Below are 20,926 nucleotides of genomic sequence, written 5' to 3' on the forward strand. Positions count from 1 at the left end.
GGGGGGGTGATAACAGCTTCAATAAATCATCCGGGCCAGTCGCCGCTCCCCGGGGATGTGGGATGGATTAAATTAAGCACTCCCTCTACCCATGTGTCTATCCATCCTTCCATCCTCTCTCTCTCTCTCTCTCTCCCCCCTCTCTCTCCCCTCTCTCTCTCGCTCGCTCACTGCGCCGTATAAATGCCAACAGCTGATCGCGAGACGGCACACTCACGGGAACACCTCGCGGAAGCTACAGAAAGAGAGAGACGAGGGGAAGAGAGAGAGAGAGAGAGAGAGAGAGAGAGAGAAGAGAGAGGGATACAGAAAGAGAAAGAGGGGACGCTGTTGATCCATCCGTCCACACGGAGTCTTATTGTGATTTTTTTTTTTTTTTTTTACCGAGCCGAGTAGTCCTCATTAACTGGAATTTAAGGACCATTTCTGTGGCAAAGAGGGACGGACAAGGTGTCCGACATTTTTGTTTGAAAAGCTTCCAAAATCATCCTTCGATTTTTCTTTCCTCTTATTTTCTTCGCATCCCTCCCTCCTCCTCCTCCTCCTCCTCCTCTTCCTCTTCCATCTCCTCTTCCTCTTCTCCAAAGAGGCCCGAGCGCGCTGCGGGGTGCCTTCCACCGCCTCTTGTTTTGTTTTGTTTGTTTTTTTAATTTTTGGACTGCTCGCGAGCCCTCTGTCCCCTGGTCTGCCGCCAGCCCGCGAGCGCAGAGAGCGCGAGGCACCCCCCCCCCCCTACCCTCCCCTCCCCTCCCGGAGGGAGCTGTCCGGTGCTGAAGTTGCGTTTCTTTCTTTTCACTGCACGAGGACTAAAACCGGGCAGACGTAGGACTGAGGCAGAAAAGGCAGAATTAAAAAAAAAAAAAAAAAAAAAAAAAAAAAAAAAAGCACCGGCCGAACATCAACTCTTTTCCCGGATCAATTCACAGCTCGCGCTTCCCTCAAGAGTCTGAAGACAATCTTCCTCCGGTTCGCCTGTCTGATCGGTGTGTCACGGGGCGAATCAGCACGCTGGCCAGGCCGTGGGCGATCGGCTGTGTTTGCGCGTGTGTGTCGCTGTGTTTGTTGTGTTTGCGTGTGTGTGCGTGTGTGTCTGCGTCTCACCACCATGCCAAGGTCTTTCCTGGTAAAAAAGGTGAAACTGGATGATTTCTCCACCGGGGCCGATCTGGAGAACGCCTACCGGCACAGGGCAGACCTCAGCCTGCGGCTCCATGACAAAGGTAGGTCAGACTGCCTCCGCGCGCGAGCACTAACAGGTGTCTCAAAAACAAATCGATCTAATAGAGGAGGAGGCGCGGAGCCTGTTTCTGATATATGTATGAGAGATTTAAGGCTACCTGTTGGGCCTGAGAGGGATTCCCTTTCTGAGACTGTTGCTTAAAATCGACCTCAGGGCTTGAATATAAAATAGATATAAAATCCACACATTGACTCAGTGTGTCAATAATAGTCCATATTGAGAAGCTATAATGAGTGGCATCTGCTTCATTTCATCTGATCAATATCCTGTAATATTTTTTTTATACTTATTCCAAGTTTTATCTTTCCATCTGAAAACTTATTAGGCTACAGGCTATCTTCTGGGTGGCCTGTGTAGCCGAGGCAGATAAGTAATCATTGATTAAAGAACAACATCAGACAGTAAGTACAGAGTGATCACGTGGTTATCGCTTTTATTATAAAATCTTCAAAGCCCGGCACTAATCAGACCACAGAAATCGTTTCAAAGTAAGGCAAAGTGAAGTCTAGTGGTTTATACATGCAGATGAGCTGGAGATGAGATGGGCACTGAAAAACTAGAAGATCTGTCAATCTTAATAACCAACACACTCTGCTCGGTGACTGTTACACCACCACATAATCTAAGACTATAATAAACAGGGAGCCAATATAAGGTTTGAGTTTAGCGTTTGGGGTACAGGAGTTGAGTTTCCTCTGATGCGGAAAGGCCACATGTGAAATCAACTACATCAAGCGTGTCCCATGTGTCATTGATTCTGGCCGATTCTCAGTGGAGTCTCCGCCATGCAGGATATTAAAGGAGACACAGACCGGTCGATGGTTATTCATATCTTGTCCACTTTCATTTGATTTTGAAAAGGCAAAGCTCAACCGAAGTCTAAATGTTAATATATTCAAAAACATTTCCTCACATGTCTGCAAGCTCAGCGGTGTTCATGATGTTGGAGAACTTCCTTCTTCGTATCCTGAAAGTTGCAAATAACAATCTCACAATATATAGCGGCACTTAAATCATTGATATCTCTTAAAACTGTGAAATATTATACTGACATATTTGTCACCCCACTGCCTGTAGGTGCAACACAAACAAAAAGGTGCTCATAGTTATCTTTTATATAACAAGGCCGTGGTAGCCCACACATACTACCGACATGTAGAAGGGTATTTTCCTGAATTGGTTGTCTTGATTGCATATCAAATCATCCCCATCACATGCTGATCATCCTGCATGTGTCTTTTCTGTGCTCCGTGTCCAGGTGTGCCTGCCCCATTTTTGCAGTGTTGGCACATTTCTGCAGGATGATTTCTCACCTAGACTGAAGATTTTTTTTTTTAAATTGTTTCTCTTTGTACGCCAACCATTGCTGTCATACACCTGCCTTTTCACAAAACAGGACCAGAATAGCCTGATTGCTTATCTCACTTTACAGTAACCGATGAACTGTTGAATATAAGTTCATGGTAATTCTGATTCTGAAGAAACAGGGACTTCATTATGTTGGACTGCGATAGTGTTGAATGTGGATTACATATATATATATATATATATATCTTTTTTTTTTTATTATGATCTCTTAGGCATAATGCAATTATCCTGATATGACAGTATGACTCATTATTCTGTGCAGCCACGCGCTCCTCTACAGCTGCGAACAACCTGTAACTGTGTGCGTCACATTTGCCATGTAGATGAAGCCACTGCAATGCTTCCAGTCCAGTGTCACCGACAGGTTGCTGCACACCAAACATGTGTGTTCCGCGCGCGGTCCTGTCTGCAATGCTCTGCACGTAAAGCAAAAAAACAAAAACAAAGAAAAACAACAACAAAAAACAAAAACAAACAAACAAAAAAAGCTGTCAGTGGTGCGTATATAACGTCGAGGTTAACAAGCCCTGCTACGTTTGACACGCGATCTGCCGCCTCAGCAGCACCGCGCGACGCAGCCTGCCCCGGCCACCTTTTGTCTCCATCCCTAACGTTTGACGTTAACAGCTCAATGCGGCTTCTACATACAGATCGGCTCACGCTCAACCCACAAGAGCGCACCACGTTAGGACCAACTTTCCGCTCGAACGAACCGGCTTTTGGAATAATTTATATCCCGCTCGTGTTCCCGTGCGCGGTGTGCGACGGGACTGCGTATTCCGACGGGACGGCTGCTGTCGATTTGAAGTGGCTGTTGTCATATGTAGACGGATATGCGTGTCACATGGAGCTTGTTGCTTCTGCATCTTATTCATATTCCTCACACAGACTGGATGAGTAGTAATAACACGAAATACTACAGGAGAAAAAATACTTGAATGACATTTTATTTTCAAGAATGAATGTTCATTCTGCATTGTGCAGCCTATAATGATGATGTAGCACAGCACAGATAAATACTTGTCCTCTTGAAAACTTTAAACAGACAAAATTTGTAACATTAAATTCAGTCATGTCCAAAACTTACCAATTACTTTATAATAGCCATAAATGGTGAAATAATTTTACACGTAGACCCATTTTTGTATAAATTTTCACTTTCAATTTTGTCAATTTTAATATTTATCTGGTTTTTTTTGGTCGGGCCAATGTACATGTAACTTCTAAACGTATGCTAATTAAGTGGAGGCATATGAGGCTTACGTTTAAAAAGATATAATGTCGTGGCTATAACTCGGTGTCACAGCTTGTGTTTATGGATGTTTGTGTTCAGGGATAGTTAAATATGTTTATTCACACCACAAAACCAAACCGATCTCACAATATGAACAGATTCAAATACAGTAAAGCCACCAACACTGTCTGGTGTGTGTTGCGTGTTTGGCCCTGTTCAAACAAAACAAACAGTAAATGATCAGGAAACGATGTGTGCATTTTTACACACTTTTAGATCCACACTCAAATCTAATGTCTTTGCTTATACAGCTTGAAAGTTTGTGAACCCCTTAAGAATGTTATATTTCTGCAATAAATATGACCGAAAAATCATCAGATTTTCAGAAGTCCTGAAAGATTGAGTGCCTGATTAAAAAAATATGACAGAAATAGGATATTTGGGTGTTTATTTATCAAGGAAAACAAATGAATACAACATATATGCGAGTGGCGAAAGTATATGAACCAATGCATTCAGTGTCTGGTGTGACTCCTGCTGGGCAGCAACAACTGCAGCATTTCCAGTAACTGTTGATCGGTCCTGCACATTGGCTTGAACTTTAGCCCAACCCTCTTACAGAACAGCTTCTGACCTGGGATGTAGGGTTCCTCGGTTAAACTGCTTGCTTCTGGTCCTACCGCAACATTTCTTTTGGATAAAGGTCGGGACTTTGACTTGGGTATTCCAAATCTTTAACTCGATTCCTTTTTAACAATTTCTTGGTAGAACGACTGGTGTGCTTTGGGTTGTCGGGTTGCTGCATGACCCACTTTCCCTTGAGATTCACTTACAGATGCCCCGACAGTTTCCTTCAAAATTCACTATTTCAGGATTCACTGTTCCATTAAGTGATGGCGAGCCGTCCCAGCGCTGATGAAGTAAAACAGGCGCAAACCATGACACTACCACCACCATGTTTCACAGCATGAGATTCTTCTGCTGGAATCCAGAGTTTTCCTTCCTCCAAACTAACACTTATCATTTAAACCAAAACTTTTGTATCACCCATCCATAAAACATTTTTTCAATATCCTCTGGTATGTCCACATGATCTTTAACGAACTGCAGACAGGCAGGAATGTACTTTTTGGAGGACTGGTTTTGGCGTTCTCTTTGTAACCCTGCCAATCCAATGTGAAAGAGGCCTTTGGTTGCTTAAAAGTTAACCTCGCAGACTTTTCCACACCTTCATCTTGGAGTGATATTTTTTGCTCAACCACTCCTGGCGAGGGTAATGATAGTCTTTAATTTCCTCCATTAGTATACAATCTTTCTGACTGCGGATTGGTGAAGTCCGAACTCTTCAGAACTTGTTTTGTAATCTTATCCCTCTTTGATGAGCATTAACAACTCTTTGATGAGCTCCTCAGAAATCGCCTCTGTTTGTCCCATAATACCCTCCTACACATATATTGTGAAGATCATTCTTTGATAGATTCCTAGTTCTTCAGAAAAAAACAAGGAACCCACTCACACCTGATTATCATCTCATTGATTGGCTCTAATTTCACCTGCAAATCAACTGCTAATCCTGGAGGTTCACGTAGTTTTGCCACTCACAGATATGAAATATTGGATCATTTTCTGCAATAAATAAATGACCAAGTATACTAAATTGTTTATCTTTATCTACTTTAAGGACTTGTGTGAAAGTTCTCAGATGTTTTAGCTCATATTTATACAGAAATATAGATCATCTGTAAGGGTTCACAAACTTTCAAGCACCACATATTCAAGATACTATGCATTTATGCACTATACAAATTACTCTTAGCCATTTACATAGACACATTCAAAATCTTGTGATGCACCATACGCATAAAATCGGAAGAAAATAGCATCTTTTCAAATGTGAACGTATCGAGATAATAATAGCATAATCCAGCCTGTTTGTGTGTCTGTTTCCATTTTAAATATAATTAACTGTGTTTTGCCTAAAAAGCTTGTCCTGCAAGTTGTCACCTCCCTGACCTGTTAAAAAAAAAAAAAGAAAAAAAGAGACTACACTGCATTGCCTGAGTTCATACAGCAGGCCTGCTTGCTGTCCCTGTGCCATCGACCTGCACTGCACTGGATCTGTCCGTGGTGCTGATGCTCATTTTCACACGCTAAATCAGCTTTCTCAAGTTCAGGGTCAGCCTGTGTGCATTTATCTTTTACAGAGGAAATGTTTTAACTGCAACCTCTGAGGGCTGAGGGGAGCTATATTGTTGAATTATCTCCCGACTATCAGTGCAGACTTTTTTTTCTTTTTTTTTCCATGCACCATTAATGGCCACAGGTGTGCAGGGGAGAGACAGATGAGGGTCTTGTAACATGCCAGTCCAGATTTTCACACAAGCTTAAAACTTGCTAAAAGACGCCACAGTTACTGCCGTTTTACTGGTTGTGAGTTGATTGTAGATCTTGCCAAGTATGCAGGGTAAATACAGGGAAACTGGCTTGGACTTAGTTGCTGCAGTATTACTGAAGGACAGATACTGAATGACTGCAGCTATCATTGTATTTGTCTGTAATTTGACAGTATGACTTACTCCAGTTTAGAACAGTATAATACGACCGAGATAAAAGTCACAGCACCCGGCACCTCTTAAAAAGAACATAAACATTTATGTTTAAAACAAATACTTATACTATAACCACAAATGATCTTGTGGTATTGATATTTTGAAACTACATGTAAACTTGTTTACAGAGGATTAGATCCTACTTTGTTGCCATATGTGGTTTTCTGCCACTTTAGTTCAGTTCTTCAGTTTAAAAGAAAAGGGAGTCTGGTCTTTAGATACAGTACAGCTCTACATGTCATGTCAACATTTGTGTTTATCCTTAGTGGAGGGCGTAGTGGCGTTTCTACGATACACAAAACATACAGTAACATGTTAGAAAGACGTTTGGAAATTCTTTGTCAACCAATTGTCTATTTGTATTATCAATAAATTCAAATGCACTCAAGTGGGATGCAGATGAAGAAAAACAGCACTGCTGTGTAAGGCCAGCTGTACACCACAAATGCTATAATATAGTTGTTTGCATTAGTGAGTGAGTGCTGATTTAATTCCACCCATTTAGATTGTGTAATGCTGGTCAGTTTACTGAATCTCTGTCATTACGGTATCTGTTTAGATAAAGATGAGCTTGGGAAAAGTATTTCTCTCGTCTAGATGTCTACGACAGTCTAATGGTGTTAATCCAGATTTAATTATGTGTTTCTCGCTTTTGATTTCTCCCCGTTAAACAGACGTGCAGTAATGAATGCCCATCACATTTCCTACTGGTAGACTAACTGTGGATCTCTCTGTGGTGCGAGAGAACTGTTCCTTATTCCTTCCTTGCAAAACGAAAAGAGATTTAATATAGCAAATCTCCATTCTTTAGTATCTTTTGAGTTACAGTGGCATCGGTGACAAATATTGTGGTTTATTTCTGTGCATCTCTGAATCCCATGCCAGGCTAAGCAGAAACCCATGTTTATTACAACTTAAACCGCTGTCTTCTCAAACCTAATACCATTCTTTTTTTTCTATTTCAGCAGGTTACATTAGCGACTACATCAGCCCTGTGGTGTACGATGGTGAGAGTGACAGTGGCATCAAGGTGCCCTCTCCCGATCCCCTCTACGACGGTATCCACAGTGACTATGGGGCTCCTGACTCAGAGTCTCCTGACAGCCCTGGCTCAGAAATCACAGATGGCTACATCAATGGAGACGCTGCAGTGAGTGAGGGTTACACAGTCGATGCCTTCTTCATCACCGACGGCCGCTCGAGGAGGAAAGCTCTTGGCAGCCCCCGGACCATCCAGAGGCACACCTGCAATGAATGCGGCAAAACCTACGCCACGTCTTCCAACCTGAGCCGGCACAAACAGACACACCGCTCGCTGGACAGCAAGCTGGCAAAGAAATGTCCGACTTGTGGGAAGGTGTACGTGTCCATGCCCGCCATGGCCATGCACCTGCTCACTCACGACCTCAAGCACAAGTGTGACGTGTGTGGGAAAGCGTTCAGCCGACCTTGGCTTTTACAGGGTCACATGCGCTCTCACACGGGTGAGAAACCGTTCGGATGCGCCCACTGCGGGAAGGCCTTCGCAGACCGCTCGAACCTGCGCGCTCACATGCAGACCCACTCGGCCTTCAAGCACTTCAAGTGCAAACGCTGCAACAAGACCTTCGCCCTCAAGAGTTACCTGAACAAGCACTATGAGTCTGCCTGCTTCAAAGGACCCTTCTCCCCTCTCAGCCCCCTGGATGCATGACCCCCTGCATAGATAGAACAACAGACAAAACTGCAGACATAAACTACCATTATCCTTACAGACTGAACTGCAGACACAAACAATATATTTTTGGTCAGAATATGACCTTGCTTTCCCTCTTCACCCTTTCTCACCTCCCCTCTACCCCACCTTGCCTCCCTTGGAGCCTATTCGTGACGATGAATATGCTGAAGATAGCACAATTTTTCTCCTTGAGATTTGCCCACTTAAGGATTTAACTGATCGACGCATGCACTTCCTCAAAAAACTCTTCACCTCCTCTTCCTCTGTCTGTTCAGGACAGAGACATTAATACTAACATGGCTTCCTCCTGGCATCTAGATACAGTATGACACCTTATATTTTGGGACAGTGATGATGATGCGGATGACGACAAAGACAATAGTAAGCCTATAGCTACTAGCTTCCTCCCTGCACTGAAACGCAGTGAAAGAGTTTTTCATTCTGATTTTGGTTTTTTTGGGGGAATAATAGTAATAATTATAGTAATATTAATGATAATAATAATGCTCTGCTGCACCAAGTGACCATATTCTCTCCACTACTGAGGTAAAAATACTATTTATTTATTTATCTATTTATTTGAGCATTTTACTTTTTTTATTTGTTATATGTTTATACTTGATTTGATAACAACGAAATGATACCGTTTATTTGTTGCACTTTAGTTTCTGTATGTAGGATGTTTGCCAACCTCTTTTTACCACAACAGGCCAAAGCATATGTCACTTTTCTGAGTATTATTTTTTCCTATTATGTTGTTTATACTTTTTTTTAGTTTTTTTTTTTATTCTTATTAACGTTATTGCATGCAAAAAAATAATGAAACCTATGCCAACATCATAAAAAGCTTATGATTTTTGCCAAAATCCTATAGATAGAACCCGAGGGCAATATTTTTCTCTTGGAGCCTCCATAGGACTCTTTAAAAGCAATAATCACCTAATGCATGGTATTTTATGATGAAGTTATGAAGTATTACCTACTACTGTATAGCAGTTTAAAAATCAGGTATGTTTTACTTCACCTATAGTCATAAACAGAAAAATACTAATATTACAGACATCAGGGAACATGCCAATGTAGTGTTAGAGTAACAAAAAGAAAAGTCCTGTCTTTCCTCTCTTGTTATGCACTGCCTGCCTCTTAGTGAGTAGAACTAAAGTAGGATGTAGGCTAGAGAGGCTGGGATCAGCTGCCTGTTGGGCCTCACTTTCAGAATTTTACTCAGATTGGATCACTGGCCATTCATCAAAATTCGGAGGTTCATTAAAAGTTGTTAGAATGGCCCTAAAATGTACAGAAAACGTATTTCCTGTGTCATGCAGAAGAATAACGTACAACCTTATAGTAACCCTAAAACGCCGACCGCATCTTTTTCCCGACAGAAAACAACAGTTGGTTTAAAATGGAAATCAGATTGGAGAATTTTTAAACAAGATGTGCACCATCACAAAATGACAGGCAGCATACGGTACATTGTAATTAGCAACTCTCAGTATACTTTCAATAGAGAAGAAAGGCAGAGTTTGGTGCATTGTCAAAGTTGGACCGAGGTCAACTTCAACTGCGATGCATTATTCAACCACCCTTCCAGTGCACTTCCAAACCATAAAGCGTGCATTCTTCCACCACAGATACAGAATGCACTTTAGCTCGATGGTCTGATTGCAGCTTAACTGTTACAGTCCCACACTGTAGACACATGAGACAGAGTCCTGATTATACTGCAGTAGGCCCCATTCATCCCTACTGGGCCGACCATAGGCTAACTCTATGAGTGATGTGCCTACAGACGGGCTAACTCTACTCAACCCTGACCCCCGTAGATGATTTCACTTTTAATCTAGGTGGTCAATACCAGTGTTGCTGAACCCAGTTCTCTGCAGCTCAGAAACCTTTTTCCACAGATTTACGGAGCTTCCCAGGAGACAGACTGAAGACACACAGATTAGCAAAAAAACTTAAGTGCTTGTTTATGTTCATCTGCCATTCTATACACCACGTCCACATTGCAACCTTGTAGAAAACATTCACATGCGTTGATGGGTGCATGCGTGCACATGTGAGCACGCAGTGCCTGCAGATGAGCCATTTGCGCCGACGAATTCTGAGTCTGCAGTCAAGCTTTAGCAATTGAAAAGAAAATAGGTTTAATATTCAGATGTGAATCTTCGACAGAGTTTTGGTAATTGCAGTGGTTCCTCAGGTATTAGATGGGGTTGACTGATATCTAACACCATTTAGGGTTATAGGGACAAAAGGACAGCACGGTTATGAGGACCCATTACCTAACGTAATTTACATCTCAGAGATAAGTTTTAGGAGCTGTGTGACATCAAAGGCAGTCACATCTGACTGGTCTGAAGTCAAAAAGTGTTTCGCTGCACAATAAGACGATACAATCTTTGTCTTTAACAAAGAAGCTCACAAGTCAATAACAAGGAAGCATTTTTTTGTTGTGACTGGGGAAATCAGTGTGTGACTCATCAAATTGTAGGTCTTATCTTTGTCCTTGGTGTGTGAACTAGATTTGAGCTGCAATTACTTGAATTGTGTCAGTTGATTAGTCACAGAGCTCCTGCTTGTTTGGGCTTACATTTTTGTCGCTCTTTTTATCTGTGATTTTAGCCCTTGATGAAAATGCAACAGTTCCAAAGTAAAACGAAAAATTAGGTGCTAAAAAACAAGTACTACACAATATCTAAAGTGCATTTATGGTATATAGAACAAAATCTTTGCGTTCATATTTCTTACTACATCTCTGAGATATTGATCCATAGTAGAAATATAATCTAATTAACTAAGAACAAAAATAATAATAACAACTACTACTGCAGCAACTGATTACAATGTGATGGATACATGTTGCTGAACCAATTGCTGAGAGTATCTCTCACTGCGATGTCTATTTGTTGTTTACTGATCATAAATTGTGTATTACAACCCTGGTTGCAACTTTGCACTGCAGTCTAAATGTCTTCAGGGTCTTTGGCTACAGCTGTTGTGTGGTGGTTTTAAGCAGAAAGGAATAGCTGTGAGTCTGTCTGTCTGTGTCTGTCTCTGGGTGAGCTCCAGGTCTGGCCTCTTTAAGCACTTCCATTCTAGTCATCTCCACCTTAAAGAAAGTAGCACAATGAAACTAACTAGAATTCAGGTAGAGAAGAATTAAAAACCTTGTACTAGCTTGACCTCTCTTCTTTTTTGTATTTCCAAGTTAAAGAATGATGATAACCTAAATAATCATTTATTGCAAGAGGGTTTGTAAAGAATCCTTTGGATTGAGACATTTTTACTGCTGTATAGCGATATCTGACACACCTTACCTCAGGAGGTTTGGATCTCTGTTGCAGAACGAGGACCTCCTGGGTTTTTTTGAGCCAGTATTCAGACAATGTAAGCACAATGAACACAAAGCATTTTGTGGCACTTCATAATAAAGAATAATCTTAACCAACCAAGGCAATTTGTTGTAGTTTTGTGTCTTGTCTTAAGATATAAGTCTTCCCTCAAACATAATGACTTCACACATCATAAAAAATAGGAACAGCATTGAACTGCAGCTGCTCTGCTGCACTCTGTGGTGAGTAATATAGTTTTTTAAATTTGTTTTAAACTCTCGACTATAATTTCTCTTGAGTTCAAGTAGCTTTTAAAGCAATCAATGCTAATATAGTAAGTTTACCTTTTAAATCAGGAGAGTGCTCAGTTCATTTGCATAGAATAACACTTACTCTGGACTAAACAGCCCATACTTTGCATTAGCTTTGTCAATATTGTATGTTTGAAGAGGAACTGGGCTAACATTAGTTCACAGTGTGCTTGTTAGCAATATTTAAGCTGGAAACTGCCTGGATGGTTCACACTGCATATTGATAATAGGACATTAAACAGTGCTTAAGTAGGGTAACGTTTAAAGCCGCTGAAAGCTTTACTTCAAGTAAGTATTTCACTATAACCTCAATTATGGAACAATCAACGTTAAAAGTTTAGAAAAAAAATAAAAAATAAAAAACTGAGTTTTCTTATCGGACTTTTCTTTAGTTGTCAACATTTAATGATGTTTTTCATAGTCAGTCTATTCAATTATTACATACTGTATGGTTCCCCTTCATATCATGCAACGGGTAGCTCATCTTTTAGTGAAGTAACAGTCCAACCTTGCTGTTGGCTCCCAGTAAGCACAGACAGTCCAAATCTATTGTTGCTATGCCAACACCTGTATCCAAGGCAATAAACTATCTACAGTATCTACGGTGTAGTAGTAAACAACCTGAACTGCTTCAACAAAGACACAATGCAGTACCCTGCAGCTTTATGAAGTACGGGGTATTTGCCAACCCTAAACAGAATATTGGTTTCACAGCAGTTGCAAAAAGACAGAAAAGGGACTGCCCACGCCTATGAATCACCTTCTCCTCTCTCAATCCTGTCTTCAAACTTCTCATCTTTCTGTTTACTCTCTCATCTTTTCACCTCCTCTCCCTCTCTCCTCACATCTCGTTTTCTTTTCCTCTCCCCCTCCTGTCTCCTCTAACACCTCGTCTCTATCTGCCTCCACTGCCATCACCTGCCGGCCTCTTCCTCTCGTCTCTCCTCCTTCCCTCTGCCTGCTCTCCTCCACCCCTCTTCCTCCAACCACCTCTTCTTTCTCTCTCTTGTCGAGTCAAACCAGGCCACCAGGCCTTTGAGGACCTGAAAGTCATTTAACTCCTGGTAGATAATAAGTCTTAGAATATAGCTCCTCTCAGATAATAAGCTTTATCACTTGATTGCTCTGCACGCTCCCTACTGTCTTTAGATTCATGTCCAGGGACCTTCTCAAGCGATTCACACTATTTCCTTCCTGGCAAGTCAAATTAACACTGCGTGTGTATGTGTGTGTATCAGCAACTACTCATAATAGTGAATGAGAGGGTGCTGAGGGCGCAAAATAAAATCATAAAAAGCAAAGGTTAGTTTCAAATGGTGTACATGTCTGACTGGCGAGAGTAGTTCAACAATAAGGTTAAACGTTCCCATCTGTGACATTAACCTTTTTATTTAACCGCACGCCGACTTTAATTTGAGTCAACTCTTTCTCTTCAACTGTCCTCTGTCCTTCCCACTCTTTAACTTACACTTTTTCATCATCACATGTGCTCTTGTCCTTCCTCTCCTCCCCCATTATCCCCCCTTAACACTCCTTTCTTTACTAAAAGCACTGAATACCCCCTGTTAATACATATTACAGTGATTTTATGACGCAGACAAGGACTACAATGAGAAACCTTCTGAAGAAAAACTTAAATTAGATGAATAATAGAATTGATTCTCTACACTCAGTAAAATCAAGTAAGAAAATGGAGGAAGTAACTAAGTGGGCCGCTTAAACAAAATCTTGCTGGAGGCTCTGCTGACTTATTTGGGTATTCAGAGAATTATAGTGAGGTGTAATTGAGATCAAAATAAAACCCATATATTAAACTGTAAGTGTCATTAGAGTAAAAAAAAAATCTGATGCTGTAAATCCTCCTGGGGTGAAGAAAGAGAAACTCTGTAACTAAACCGGTTCATTTAGATTAAATTGGTCACATGAGGTGTCAGAGGGCCAAGATGTTTAATAATGTAAGAGGCGACTGATATCTCAGATTTGTCAGCGATCAGCTGTGGGAAATGTTTTGCAGGTTGAGGAAGCAGACATTTAATGAGCACATCGCTCATCCTCTCTGTCTTTCTTCCCCTTCCCTTATCTCTCATTGTGTCTCCTCTCATTCATGTTGCTCCCCCTCCACCTAGCCACTGTTATATTAGGCGGAGCAGTAATAAGTCCAGTATCCTCTGGGTTCTGTGATGTCATTTGTTAAAACAGGGATCATTATGTGCTCAACTCAACAGTGCCATGCTATGTTGGGAGAACACATATTAATTTAGAAAATAGTTTAAATGAGTTTCAAATTTTATCAAACCAAAAGATTTAGCTACAACAATATTTTCATCTTTCATGTGAATTTCATTTTCTTGTACTAAAACCAGAAGTCTTAATTGAACCCCAAACCAACTCTGAATATGACTAACGTAAACATGTCCTTAAAACAAAGATATAACTACTTATTAATGACAATACTATATTCTTCAGTCCAAAAAAACTGTTGCTTCATATCCAGTTTAATCAAACTTGCAGATTGCCAGGAAACAATAAGGACTTTTGTAACTTGTGTTTCAAGCTTGAAATCTTAGAAGTGATACAGACAACATGTTGTATATTCTCTCAGAGTTATCAACATCATATAGAAGGTGATGTTGCAGCAGATTCATTTGATCCCATGTAGATAAATTCACAGAGTAGACTTTTGTCGGTCTTCATCTGTTGCCACACAGCGAAGGTTCAAATATCTGTTTCAGTGTAGCTACATCTTCCCCGCACCCACTCCAGACATACATGATATTGAGAGCAAAGAAGTGTAGGACATGGTTGTGAATGTTCTCTCAACATCCCAGGCTATTTGTAGAAATGGCACCTGTCATCAGAAACATCAACGGGCTGAAGACAAGTGCTGTTCACAACTCTGGTAGGTGGAGGTGCAGAATGAGGAGGAGAGATGTTGACCATTTCTCAGTGTAGTCTCAATATTTCTTCCTCAATTTATCACCACGTAAATAATGAAAAGTAAAGCCGCTAAATGCAGTTTTCAATATCAGTGTATTACAACACTTTTATTAATATGTACTATAACAAGATGGCAACTATAGAACAATTAATTCCTTTCTTTGTTATTCTTACTTCACTCTTTTATAATGCATACTGCTGCGAACAGATAACATTTTACTTTTCCAGACAGCTAACCTACTGTGCTGGCAGATTTGCACATTTATTCCAGTAATACTTGTTGTCACAAAACAACAATACTCAGGCAGGAAAAAAAAAAAACATTTCTATATATTTACAGGAGGAAAAAGCTCAGGCTGCTGCAAAGAAACTGAACAGCCAAAGAGTCCCTTCGCCTGGATAAGACACATTAAAAAGACACTGTAAGCACCACGTCTCACCTTAAAAATAGCAGCCACATATAGCTTGTGTAGCAATACGCCTTAAATACGGTAAAGCTGTTGAACTGGTTTCTATTCAGTCTGTTGTTCCTACTGTTGGTTACTGACAAGATGAAGAGTGGTGCAATAAGTTATGCAGATGTGTATGTGTGTATGATCCTCTAATTGTGAGAGCACATCTATGTGTTAAAAAAAATGTGTATTCTACAGTACACGCATGTGTGGTCATCATTGTTTAGCTAAAGGCAGCTGATGATTTACAGTTTCAGCAATTAGACATACTGTAACCGCTCCAAGGCCAGCAGGGCTAGGAAATCTCAGTTGAAAAAGTGAGAATAAAATCTGTCCAACAATGTCAATCAAATGCCTTTACTGTTCACTGATGCGCTGTTTTAGTGACAGCCATATCAATAAAATAAGATGAAGGTAAAAACAAAACTGAAGTCAGACACAAGGTCCAAACACGTACGTCATACGTTGCGTTATTTGTGGCTCCTAATTTGAAACTGAAAGTGGTTCACGGCAGGCAGCAGATTTGCTTGTGTTTACAGTGACAGGAGATGTTGCTTCATTTTATATCATGTTTAGTGGCATGTTGTGAAGTTTCATTCATTCACTTAGAGATCTATAAACAAAATACTTCATAGTCGCGGATGTTATATTCAGAGCAGACCAACCAAAGTTGATTATTTCACTGCTTAGTGCCACATTTGCACAATAAGGACAGATCTGCTGTTTCTCCTATTTGTTGTATTAAAAAAAAAAATCTCCTGCAGAGCAATAATGCTGCTGTTGCTAAAACATCAACATTGCTATTACCACCAACAAAGTGAGCGCTACTCATATCAGCAGTTTACATTGTACAATGTAAACAGTGCAACAACAACTGACACCAATAATGACAATAATGTAACCTAGTTAAGGTATCTGTCAGGCATGAGGTATCATGTTGAACAGTTGACTATTTCAAGTAACTATCTAAACATTTAGGATTTGAACACCCCCCCCCCCAAAAAAAACAACCAAAAAAACCCAACAACAACAAAACAACAACAAAACAACAACAACCAAAAAAAAACAAACCAAAAAAAACCTCTTCTCTTTGAGAAAGGGCTCTCAGAAGCTGAGAAGAAATGAAGTTTCTTTTAGGGGGTCTAATCCCTTTCAACAAACACACACATGAACAGTAAATCTTAGAGGAGTCGACAATACCAAAAGCTTAGCATAGCACTTAAAGCGAAGGCTGAAGTGGTGGAGGGAGCTGCAGCAGCAAACAGTGTCGGCATGCAGCAGCATGATAGTGAGGACTGTGAGGTTGCCACAACATATCGTCACTAGTCAACTGATAGCCAAACAGCTGATGAACGAGCCACTGGTGGTGAAGCATGAATGAAGCAGCTGATGCTGATGCAAAAGTGCTGCCCGAACACAATGCTCCATTTGTAATGAAGCGTAAATGACAACAATATAATGGTGAAAACAGACGCGTGTGCACATACACAGGAAATAACAGCAATTATTCATCATGTCTCTCAAAAATTTATAGGCGTCTTTATTTGACTTGGACAGTGGATGAGAGCATCGGCCTGCCTCTGAGCGCTGCAGTTAAGCAAATACTCCCTCAGAGAGAGAAAGAGAGAAAGAGACAGAGAGGGAGGGAAATAAAGTACGAGAGAAAGAGAGAGATGGGGAAAAAGAGAAAGAGAGGAGGAGGTGGGAGGAGAAAAGAGGAAGAAAAGGAAACGAGACAGACAGAGATAGAGCACTTAGAGAGCCGAGTAGGACGAGAGACAGAGAGTGAGTGGGCAAGAGAGGGAGAGAAAGAGGGAGAGAGAGGGGGGTAGAGGATGGAGGGATAGAGGTAGCTCAGGGAGGAGAGGAGGGAGACTTGACCCAGATTGGGAGCCTAACAGCAGCAGCAGCAGCAGCAGCTGAGTGAGCCGGTGAATGTTTAATAGCGGCAACCACTTGCACGCAGACACACGCACACTCTTACACACACTCTTACACACACACACTCTTACACACACACACACACACACACACACACACACACACACACACACACACACACACACACACACACACACACACACACACACACACACACACACACACATCCATCCATCCACCCACCCACCCACACACACACACACACACACACACACACCGAAATACACAGACACTGTTGACTAGGACTCTTGTTGCTGGAGTTAAGCTCATGGCCTGTTGAATTACTTTATGTACCCGGCCTAAAAAAAAAAAAAAAAAACAGAGTTCAACCATGCACTGGCTCTACTGGTGAGTAAGCTGAGGAGGGGGTTCATTTCCTGTTCTGCAACAGCACCACCACATTGATGGTGCTTCATCCAGCACTTGCAGCATTACAGTATTTACATATTTACTGTGTATCAGCATTGCACTAGCTGCTCTCGCAAATTCAGTAAAAAGCACAAACTAGCCCTGCATACAGATAATTGCAGGGAAACTTCTGGTAAGCCAAGTTATTAAAAGTGTCCTTAATGCCTTCACAAATGCCATAGGGCTGAAACTTTATAACAGAACTACATATAGTGAGGTTGCCATTTGCAAAGCAATCAGTCTACCCAATCAATGATCAGTCAATACTTCTGTTGTGCATCTGACCTGCAGCAGCACTTTAATGGATGCTGTGAACTGTTTAATCTTGCATTAATACTGCAGCAGTGTTGCAGCAACCACTGCGACCTATTCTGTCTCTAATGAGGGACTCAATTCAACAGGCGTTGTGAAACTTAAACATTTGCAGCATTTCTTATAATGGTGATTAAAATGAAATTATCAAAGCATGAAATTAGACCTGACATCCTTGTACTTATGAAACGTCCCATTATTACATTGCTCTCTGCTGGAGAAAACCACTTCAAATATGATCCTGAGGTTGGGTACTAAAAGTCTTTTGCCATGGTATAGACAATATTTATACCACGATACCGATAAATACAATTGAAAGGCTGATAAAATAAACACAAGGGTTTGTTTTTACTCAACTAATCAAGGTGTTTTGATGCAAAAAGTCTATAAATCCAGTATAGGGTCTATATATAGACTTTCCAGTATAGACTTTCCAGTATAAAACCATATAGAAGGTCTCAAACCACCTTGTTCTGTCACTCCTATGTAATTGACATTCAGTGGCCCTCAATTTAATCTACAGTAATTGAAATGTTGGATATACACAGATCAAAGTTCATTTGTATCACTGGAAGAAGTATTGCCCGCCTCAACTGAAATAGCATAATTCACACACTCCAGTAAAATGGTTAAATATATAGTGCACTGTCTAGTTAAGAGGCACTTTTGCCAAATGTCCTGCCATGATTATCACGACAAAAGATTATGTATGCTCACAGTACTCACAGTTTGCCATCGGAACAGAAGTTTAAAATCTGTTTTTGACCTCATTAATACGGAAATTTGTGCAGCGAGGCATACTGGAATTTATTCAGATGAGCTTCTCCATGTGGGGTACCTTGAACCTTGAGTGTAAGTATAAAGCTTCTGATATGTATTGTTCTTTAATTTTTGTGTTGACAAGAAAAATCGGTTTACCCAATAATTATCTGATATCAAGTGAACTTGTTAGGTTAAAGTGGAGAGGAGTTACAGCAACCTCATTGTCTCTTAATTGATATTCAAATTTAAGCATAAAGCTGCTCCAAAATCTAATCAAATCATCTAATCAACATGAGGCACCTGTGGTGTGAGTCTAAGTTTCTGCTACTAATTTGTGCTCATAAGAAGGTGTCTACAGAGTAACAGACGTCAACATGACAACATGATGCTCCACATGTAGGAGTGACGTCAGACAGCCCAGGCCTCTTCACAGTACACATCTTGTGTTATTACTTACTGTGTTCTATTCATATTGTCCCAGCAAGCCATGACTGTGCAGCAGTGAGGCAGCATGCACAACAGCAGGACCACGAAACTAAAGCAGCTAAACAGAATCCAGGTATCAATAACCTTTTTATTTACTGCTGTGCTTTATTTTGATGTATTACTATGTCTAGCATGCCAATGCCTACTTTCTTAACTCAGACAAGTTCAATTAGCAGCACAACAAATCCAAATCCAACTAGAGACATTAAGGGAATAGCTACCTGGGTGTTGTAGTGACCATTAAAAGCTATGAATTATGCTGCGATGTTGCGCAGCAGAAAACTGGACAAATGGATGTTAACAGTCAACAAAAAATAACACCGTCCTACTCATCACAAAATTAAAACTGTTAACAGGCAGGAGATATTAATTACCCTTTCTTGTTACAAAACACAACATGACCCATTATTGCACACAAACAAAGGTCAACTACTGTGTCACAGCATACTCCCATTCTGCTACATTAACTACACATTGGCTAACTTCATTTGATCAACACCATCAGAGCGGTCACACTTCAGGGTTCAGCCAAGGCCAATTCCTCAATTAACACTGTGTGGGTTTAAACCTCCAACTCAAAGCACACTTTGGCCCAAAGGCAAAGGTCATGTGTTACATATATCGTCTATGCTTCTGAGCCACTGACAGTCACGGCCAGAAGTTCTATGTTTTTGGGTTGCACATCCGTCCCATGCTTGTTAACGTCATATCTCAGGAAGCCCCTGAGGGAATTTCACCAGCACAAACGTTCACTTGGACTCGAGAATGAACCGATTACATTTTCTTTTGGTCAAAGGTCACCGTGACCTCAGAAAACACACTTGTAACCACAGCGCAAAAATCAATACGCTAATTATGTCAACATTTCACACAAATGTCAAATGGGATAAAATCAATTTTTTATGTCCAAAAGCTCAACTGCACTGTGACATCATAATGTTCTTTAAAATCACATTTTTGTTCAATATTCAACATTATACCTCAGGAACAAAAGGGGCAATTGGGACCATATTGTACATTTGGTTGGATACTTATTGATGACACTAATCATGGGTGTCCACTTCGAAGCCGTGCTGATTATATAGATCTTCTGTGCCGTTAGGCTGAAGATGTGTGTGAAGCACCCCCGTTTTAGAATTTGTAGCCTATTTGCAGCAACATCTGTATCTGAAGGATTGTCTACCGTCACGGCTACAACTTCCTGCTCTCTAAGAATTGGCTTTATTGGCCAAATTCCTTTACAGCCTTTAAATATACGAGTCTGAAAAGACATGAATGCAAACTGCAGTTTGACCGGTTGGTGGAGGCACACAACTGGACGGGCTGTAATTTGAGTTTTACAGCTAAAATTGCAACGATCGAGCAGCAAATTAGCGAACTGTGAGCCAATGTCAAGTGAAAGTGAGAGTTGAGAGCGACTATATGGAAAAATATGGAAAACAGAAGAAAAGAATTAGTCGGATAATATGTTTCTCCCAAACACATATAGAGCAGCCACTCCACCCACCCCCTCTCATACCATATACACAAATACAGTATGTACAGTATATACAGCACAGTGCATTTTGCATGCAGCAATACTGAATTTTGCAGCTACATATAGGGTAAGCAGAAATAAGTCTGAAGTTGAAGCGGCGTTGTAGTCTCTTTCTTCCCTCACTTCGTTTCTTTGGCTCTCTCTCCATTTGCCTTGTTTCAGAAGTCAGCATTCTTGTTCGTGTTTTCTGCTCAAGTGAGTCACCCTTCTGTAACTGTGTGTGTGTGTGTGTGTGTGTGTGTGTGTGTGTGTGTGTGTGTGTGTGTGCGTGCGC

The 20,926-nt window shown here is 40.9% G+C and overlaps 1 protein-coding gene across 2 annotated transcripts; it reads left to right on the forward strand.

Annotated features, from left to right (window-relative positions):
* Window positions 1-220: 220 nt before the first annotated feature.
* LOC138194279 (transcriptional repressor scratch 1-like) lies at window positions 221-15,532 on the forward strand. 2 transcript variants are annotated; one of them, XM_069142894.1, is made up of 2 exons: window positions 221-1,220; window positions 7,417-15,532. In XM_069142894.1, exons 1-2 carry the CDS (start codon window positions 1,106-1,108, stop codon window positions 8,142-8,144), a joined length of 843 nt encoding a protein of 280 aa, XP_068998995.1. In that variant the 5' UTR covers window positions 221-1,105; the 3' UTR covers window positions 8,145-15,532. The 2 variants fall into 2 exon arrangements, with proteins under 2 accessions (XP_068998995.1, XP_068998996.1); XM_069142895.1 differs by having other exon boundaries at window positions 7,420-15,532.
* The last annotated feature ends 5,394 nt before the right edge of the window (window positions 15,533-20,926 follow it).

Source organism: Embiotoca jacksoni, unplaced genomic scaffold, assembly GCF_022577435.1.
Source record: "Embiotoca jacksoni isolate LCO1_2020_lvr unplaced genomic scaffold, fEmbJac1.0.p SCAF_11, whole genome shotgun sequence".
NCBI classification, from domain to species: Eukaryota; Metazoa; Chordata; class Actinopteri; family Embiotocidae; genus Embiotoca; species Embiotoca jacksoni.

Bases quoted from the DNA above. Each gene is read 5' to 3' on its own strand.
- LOC138194279 (XM_069142894.1), top strand. From the start codon at position 1,106: ATGCCAAGGTCTTTCCTGGTAAAAAAGGTGAAACTGGATGATTTCTCC. The intron at 1,221-7,416 runs GTAGGTCAGACT...TTTCTATTTCAG, and splicing joins CCTGCGGCTCCATGACAAAG to CAGGTTACATTAGCGACTAC.